At 48.9% G+C, this 7,814-nt stretch overlaps 1 protein-coding gene across 1 annotated transcript; it reads right to left on the reverse strand.

Annotated features, from left to right (window-relative positions):
• Positions 1 to 1,722: 1,722 nt before the first annotated feature.
• GHRH (growth hormone releasing hormone) lies at positions 1,723 to 5,914 on the reverse strand. The gene is made up of 4 exons (XM_035705769.1): positions 5,820 to 5,914; positions 5,394 to 5,498; positions 3,670 to 3,789; positions 1,723 to 1,861 (listed from the first exon to the last, which is right to left on the reverse strand). Exons 1-4 carry the CDS (start codon positions 5,897 to 5,899, stop codon positions 1,846 to 1,848), a joined length of 321 nt encoding a protein of 106 aa, XP_035561662.1. The 5' UTR covers positions 5,900 to 5,914; the 3' UTR covers positions 1,723 to 1,845.
• Between the last annotated feature and the right edge of the window lie 1,900 nt (positions 5,915 to 7,814).

Genomic DNA, 7,814 nt, shown 5'->3' on the forward strand with positions numbered 1-7,814 from the left:
ACACTTAAAGCACATCTCAGCTTGTACTAGCATATTTCAAGTATTCAATAGCTCCATATGGCTAGTTGCCACCATATTGGACAGCCAGATCTATACCCACCACCTCTGGTTCCTATCATTTGCTCTTGAATCCACTGTAGTCAGGCTTACGTCTCCACCGCTCTACCCAATTTGTCCTTGCCAAAGTCATCAGGGCTTCCATGGTCACTTCCTTGGCCAGTTTTCTTCTGCCTTGACCCATCAGTAGCATTTGGTACACTAGGTCACTCTCCTTGAAACACTGTCTTCGGTTGGCCTCTGGAATTCCTCTTTTGTAGTTTTTGTTATCTAACTGACTGATCATTCTTAGTCTGTTTCGCTGCTTCCTCATCTTTCTGTGAAACTAAATGTAGGGGTTCCCTGGGGTCAGTCCTTGGACTTCTTCTCTATGCTTTCTGTTCTTCTTTGGTGACCTACTCTTCTGACTTTCAAGACCACCTGAATGGTAATGGCTGCTCAACCAAACCAGCTGCCCGGACTTCCCTCCTAAGTCCAGACTTGTATATCCTGGTGATTACACAACATCCTCACTTGGATTATTAAGAGACATTTCAGACTCAACAGGTTCAAACTCAAACTCCTAACTCTCCTCCCCAAAGCTCCTCAATGGCAACTCCATCCTTCTAGTTGCTCAGGCCAAAAACCTGGGAGTCATTCTTGACTTCACTCCAACCCCCCATCTTCAAATTAGTTCCCCACTAAGAAAGTATCCAGAATTCTACCCTTTCTCAGAGTGACTTTAAATGCAAATCAGATCATGTCATTTCTGCTTAAGCTCAGTGACAGCTCCCATATTGCCAAGAGTGAGATCCTAAGTCCTTACCATGGTCTCTGAGGATCCCTATGAGCTGGCCTCCTGCTCCCTCTGAACCTCCTTTCCTTCTGCTGCACCCTCTTAATGTTCTAGCTAGCCACCCTGTCCTCCTTGCTCTTTCTCCTTCTGCACTCTTGCCTCACCACCTTTTGTGTTAGGTGGGAGAAGCAGGCTCCATTCAGGGACCCCAATGTGAGACTTGATCCCAGGACCCCAGGATCACACCCCAGGCCGAAGACAGGCAGGTGCTAAACTGCTGAGCCATCCAGGTGTCCCCCTCCAGTCTATTTCTTATATGTGTCTCTTTTGCAACCACCACCATCTGACATATTCTATGTTTATTTGTTTTTCTTATTCTTCCCCCTTATTGGAACATAAGGTCTAAGAGATCAGAGGCTTTGCCTATTTGCTCACAGTTGTATCCTGGGTGCCTAGAACAGTGCCTGGCACCTAGCAGGTCCTCTAGAATAAATGTTGAATGAATAAATGATATCACTCGTAGATGAACAAGTCACTAGTTGAAGGCTGACTTTGGCCCAGAGTGGACAGATGTAGTTAATTAAGAGCCAGGTTCTGAGCTAGTTTGGCTGGGTCTAAATCCCAGTTCTCTCACTTATCAGCAGGGCCCTTGGCAGTTCACTTACCTTTCCTGTGCCTCAGTGCTTTGTCTGTGAAATGAGTATACCAATGCCTCCCATTAGGCTGTGTGAGGAGCATGTGAGATGCCATGCATCAAGCCACCAAGCTGGCACTCCCAAGCACTTATTTGGTAAGGGTTAGCTGTCTTTGGAGTATACCTTGTAACACCTCTTTGGGAAATGTAACTATGTAAAACACATTTAAAAAATGAGGCTGAAGAGAAAAGGAAATTGAGATGCAAACCAGGATGGGGGAATTTTATTGTATTTATGATGGAAAAAGTAGGTCAGAAATTAGGATTAACTGGATACAGTTGTTTTGGCTGCAGGTAGCATAAAACACAGGTGGGATCTTCATCCTTGGGAATTCCTGTTGCAGAAAGAAAGATAAAGCTCAACTGGGGAGACTGACACAGGGGTGAGTTTAGCCACGACACCTGGAACTAGGGTGATAGGTGCTCCAGGACTGGGACTGTCTGGGTTCCAGAAGAAGCAATGTGGGATGAAGGGAAGGGTCTCATGTGTTTCCACATAGTGAACCTCAGTCTTAACCCCAGCTCTGCCAACCCGTCCCTGCTGAGATCTAGGGCCAGTTACTTCCCCTTGAAGAAGCCACCTCGAATCCCCAGACAGGGCTGGATTAGGTTATTTCCTCCGGCACAGACATTCAACCACACCCCTTATATCTCTCACCATTATCACAGATGAAATAACCCACTGTCCAGGATTTAATTTCTGTCTGCCTCAGTGTGGCAGTGTTACAAGGAATTCCATGGGAGCAGGGACCCTTATTGTCCTATCCATTGCGGGACCCTCAGCCCAGAGCCTGGCACGTACTAGGCATTTGGACCACTTTTCCAAGGAGGGGAGGACAGATCCTTCTGAATCTCCTTTTCCTCGCAGGGCCATGAGGTGGACATAAAGTGTGGTAGGTATATAAATGTGCCATCTTCCAAATCATTTTCCTCTGACTTTCAAGGTATAAGAACTTATTCTTCTGTTGTTTCCTTAGGCCCATCAGGAGTTCCTGGGATTTGCAGCCTTTAAAGTGGAGGCAGAACGATGCTGGAGCAGCCTCCAGGCCCCTTCCCACCTGCATTGCGGCTAGGAGCTCCCTCTGTGAAGTCTCTGGCTTTTAACCTGCAGGAACAAGCCTGCATTCTTAGGACTTGGCCCTCCTTGGGGCCACTCTACCCTACCCCACTGGGTCCTGATGGGAGCCATAAAGCAGGTGAACGATGACCTAATCCCAGCATGAGCAGTTTAGGGGAGGCATTATTCTTAGAATTCTAGTCTTAGGGAACTTAGAGGTGATTCGAGCTCCTCCTCTCTCCACAAAGGGGGGAAATAACTTGCTGTGTGCCTCCCAGGCTGGTTCTTACCCCTCCTGCAGCCCGCCCATCTGCCTCCTGCTCGTGGCTTCACAGGACTGTAGTTGGTGAGATTTCTGGGCCCTTGGTGTCTAATTAGGTTGGGAAGAAGGTGAGGGAGCACGGGGAGAGCTCTGTTGGGAACTGGATTTGCTTAATAGGTTGGCCCAGAAGTGACTGGCTGAGCCATGCTGGGACATGTTTGTGCTCACAGTTAAAAATCAGGCTCAAAAATACAGCAGAGTTTCTTCACGGTCGTATCATTGCTAGGAAACTTTGTGAAGTGGAGCTCTGTGTGAAGAAGGGAAGCAAACAGGCTTTGGGCCTGCTAGTTGCTGACTTGGGACCAGCTGCTGCCCCTTCTCTGCCTCAGTTACCCTCCTCTATAAGGCAAGAGCACTCGTTCCTGACCTCCCCTGACACATGGTGGGAACATGAGGCTCAGCGATTAGGAGGCATGACCATCATCCGTCATCCTCATCTTTTCCTCTCCTGAGTGCTGCCTATGCTAGTATAGTTTTGTGAACTTGTCAAGGGGTCCTGGGTGTGCCTGTCAGATCATCCACATCAGAATACCCTGGGACATTCGTTAAAATTCAGGTTCTTGGGTCCTATCCCAGAACTACTTCCTTCTTCCAGTTCTTGATGTGTGTAAGGAGGGACCTCATTCCCAGTTTGTTTGGCACAGCCCCATGTCTTTAGAGAGCTGGGAATTCTTTCCATTTCCTGGCAACCTATGGGGAAGGATGCCTCTGAGGTCCTCCCTAACTACGCACGCGCACACACGTGCATGCACACATACTCCTACCTGCGTTTCTGTAACAGGGATGCCAGGATGTTCTCCAATGCCATCTGCTTTTGGCTTGCCCACAGACTGTCCACCTGACGGCCGAGTCGTACCTTTGCTCCTTGCTCCCGGTTTCTCTCTCTATTCAATTAGAAACAGAGCAACAGTTGATATTACTGTTTGGGTAGGATGTGGAGAAGCATGGGAAAGGCCAGAACCAAGTAAGTTAAAGCAGAACAGGTGTGTCCTTATGCCTATTCCAATATCTGGGGTGGACCCTTCTACCCACTGAATTAGATGCAGCAACATTGAGGAAGGCACTCACACAGTAGTGAAGAGTACAGGCTGTGAAATACATATTTGCCCAATATCTCCCCACAGATTAGTTATTAATTATAAAGGGGAAATACTAACTTTATAGAGAAGAGACCCGGTAGACATGTTAACCAAGTGATTAAAATTACCATCACCAATAATGGGACAAATGGACCTCATGTGCCTCCCAATATGGTGCACCAAGAAGGACACGATATCACTGCTACCGACACATAACCTGAATCTAATCATGAGCAAACATCAGGCAAATCCAATGCAAGGGACATTCTATAAAGAATAGTTGGCTTTGGGCAGCCTGGATGGCTCAGCAGTTTAGCGCCGCCTTCAGCCCAGGATGTGATCCTGGAGACCCAGGATCAAGTACCATGTCAGGCTCCTTGCAGGGAGCCTGCTTCTCCCTTTACCTGTGTCTCTGCCTCTCTCTCTTTGTGTGTCTTCCACGAATAAATAAATAAAATTAAAAAAAAAAAGAATAGTTGGCTTTTACTAATAAGAAGTGTCAAAATCACAAAAGGCTGAAGAACTGTCCAGATTAAAAGAAACTGAAGAGACATGATAATTACATGCAACCTATGATCCTGGACTGGATCTTGGATTAAGAACATTAAAAATTGCTACAGAGGACATTTGGGGGGAACTGATGAAGGGTGAATATGCACACTGAGTGCAGATTACTCTGTGATTATGTCAGAGAATGTCCTTTTGTTAGCCGTTAGGAGGCACCGTGTAGGAGTATTTAAGGATGAGTGAAGGGTTGTGATGACTGCAGTTTACTCTCAAATGGTTCAGCATAATGATAACAACGTGCGCACTTGTTTGTGCATGTCAGCAAATATGATAAAACAGTAGGAATTGTTGAAGATAGGGAAGAGGGATGTAGAAGTTCATTGCATTATTGCTGCAATTTTTCTCTAAGTGTCTTACTTTTTCAAAACAAAAAATGCAACAAGCCTTGGTGTCAGGCTCTTTGGATCCCAGCCCGGGTGCTCTTTGGTATGTCCTTTAGAAGCTATTAACTGCTCTCTGTCAGATGGGAGTAAACAGTACCTACTTTGTAGCGTTGTTACAGGTAGGAGACTAAGTGTAATGGTTCATACTACCAAGGGCTTCCTGGGAGCCCAGCACTGTCCTGAGGGCATGTACAATGTCCCAGGCAGAGCTTTTGTTTCCAGCACTGAATCATGATCAAATAACGGTAGTACTACTACTGGAGCCTCGCACAGGGAGAAGAGCATAGCTGGTGCTCAATGATATTTTGGTAGTTAGAAGTAGGCTGGGGCTTCACATCAGGGCCCTTCTGCTATGACAAATCCAGAAGTGATAGATGCTGTGCAAAGGGAAGGACCAAAAGTCCCTCCACACTCTGATGCATCGGAGTGTGGGAAGAAGTCACCAGGACTTCTGCTTACCCCTGCTGCCGGCTCATGATGTCCTGCAGGAGCTTGCGGGCGGACAGCTGGCCCAGCACCTTCCGGTAGCTGTTGGTGAAGATGGCGTCTGCATACCGAGGGATTCTATATGGAAGGAGTCAGAGGTCAAAGGGCTGGGTGGCAGGGCCAGGCAAGGAAATGAGGGGAGCTGTACTCATCATGTCTCTGTAAGGTCCTTCAGCCCTTTGCCCTGTGCATCCCCAGGGAGGGTAGGATCCAGGCTGGGAGGCTTCTCTGGAGCTCAGAGTCTGCCCCCCTCCCAGAGATGGACCATGGGAGTTGCTGAGGAGATGGGTGGGGGGCAGCTTAGGGCTCCATCCTTCACCCCCTAAATCATCCCCCAGTGGGTTGCAGAGATGGTTTTGAGATGTTAGGAAACTAGGCCCTGGTGGTAGGACTGCTTACCTGATGGGCAGGGATGGCGGGGAAGAGTGGGAGCCACTGCTGAGGGTGAGGATCACCAGGAAGAACACCCAGAGCAGCATCTTTCACCCCTGCAATGGCTCCTAGAAAATGATAGAAGGAGGTCAAGGGTAGCCATAGCCAGAGGAATGCCCTTTGCTGGCTGGGCCCAGCCCTGGGCTTGGCTCTATGCAATCCTTAGTGCTTGTCCTTTGGAAGCTGTGACGTAGGAAAAAAATCCAGACTCTGGAAGTCAGACAGACCTGGGTTCAAGTCCTGCTTTTGCCAGTCACGAGCTCTGACCTCATTTTCTGCATCTGTAAAATGGGCACGATAAGCTACCCTGTTGACCCTATAGGGTTGAGTGGAAAATTAATGATATTGGGGAAACTGCCCCTTGCTATAAGGCATTATATGTGGAATTCAGGCCCCATGAGTAGGGGGTAGTACCTTCCCCTGGTAGCTTAAGTCACCCCCACCCACTGTGGCACTGACAGCCAGTGAGCAGGGCCCACAGCTCAGGCCCTGAGTCAGACAAATCTCAGCTCATATGTGGGTTCTAGCTGTGTGTCCCACTAGCTGTGTGTCCCAAGACAAGTAGCTTCTCCTTTCTGGGTCTCAGTCTCCCTATCCATAAAATGGAGTCGATAACTATAATGACTGCATAGGATCCTTGTCAGTGTTAGGTGACACAAAAGTAGCTTGGCACAGAAGGAATTCTCTGAAACGCCTGCTGCTGTGACCTCATATCAGACCCAGGCAGGCTCCTGTCCTGTTTTGTTATATGCGGACTCAGGGGGAAGGAAAAGCTATATATCTTACTCCAGACATTTCGATTTTGCCGAAGGGTTTTAGCATTGGAAGAGACCAGGGAGCCTGAGTAGCCAGTGTGGCAGTCATCTAATAGATCATGTAATTACCCTTAATTGGGGCCTACTGACACCGTGCTCTGCAATCAGGGGGAGAATAGGCAGCTTGGGGTGGGGTGAGGGGAGTGCCTGCCTTAGCGGGGAGCCAAGCCTCCCCTGGTAAGTCGGACCTGCCCCCCTCCATGGAAGCTGGAGTGACTCAGCTACCTAGAATTGGGTCTCCTCACTTCCCATGCCCCTTCACCCTCAGCAGGATATCCACTCCATGGGGATAGAGGCAGGGACCCCTCCTTTCCCAACATCACCCCATGTCTTCCATTTTCTCTCCTGTCCCATTGAAGACTGATTTTCAGCAGACAGGGGCGGAATCACCTTTCCTTTTCCGGGCTCACCTGCCTTCTTAGGATGTCACCTCCCTTCTACCAGACACCAAGGTCTTGACTAACCCAGGCATGCCTGGAGACCCAGGGCGGGATCTGCAGAGACAGCTCCGTGCAGCCTGAGACCCTGTTCCTCCAGAGCTGGTGTGTAACCCTGTTTGGTGTGCAACCCCTCCACTCCCTCCAGCCACTGGCAGTCCTCCAGCTCCTGCTCAAATGCTCTCTGCCAGTGAGTGACGGGGAGCTCACTACCTACAAATCAGTACATTCTATTTCCAGCCAGCTGCCAGTGAGTGACGGGGAGCTCACTACCTACAAATCAGCACATTCTATTTCCAGCCAGCTTTTCTTGTTGGGAGGTTTTTCTCATCATGTCAAGTGCAAACTCCTTTGTCCTGCAAAGATGTGCTAAGCTTCTACTCTTCTGGAAAGGATGAGGGCTAGAGAAAGGATGAAACCATGGCATCTGCCCACCTTCCCCCCAGCCCTCACCCAGGCTTTGACATCCACCTGCTAGGCTACCGCAGCTTCTGCACCTTCATCCACATGACAAAGCCCTTTAGATGAGTTTTGCATCTGCCTTAGGCCTTTGCTCCCCAGCCGGAGGATCTCCATGTTCTATCCTCCTCATTCCCACCATATCACGTCTGGCTCTCCTTCTCGCAGCCTGGCCCAGCCTTCCTTGTGAGCCACGAAATTTCCTAAGCAGAGAGATCTTTGGAGGTGAAGAGGGCCCCTTGACATTGCTT

This window comes from Canis lupus, chromosome 24 (genome assembly GCF_003254725.2).
Source record: "Canis lupus dingo isolate Sandy chromosome 24, ASM325472v2, whole genome shotgun sequence".
In the NCBI taxonomy this organism is placed as follows: Eukaryota; Metazoa; Chordata; class Mammalia; order Carnivora; family Canidae; genus Canis; species Canis lupus.

Bases quoted from the DNA above. Each gene is read 5' to 3' on its own strand.
- GHRH (XM_035705769.1), bottom strand. From the start codon at position 5,899: ATGCTGCTCTGGGTGTTCTTCCTGGTGATCCTCACCCTCAGCAGTGGC. The intron at 5,499-5,819 runs GTAAGCAGTCCT...CCTTCCATATAG, and splicing joins CCGCCATCCCTGCCCATCAG to AATCCCTCGGTATGCAGACG. The intron at 3,790-5,393 runs GTAAGCAGAAGT...CTAATTGAATAG, and splicing joins ATCATGAGCCGGCAGCAGGG to AGAGAGAAACCGGGAGCAAG.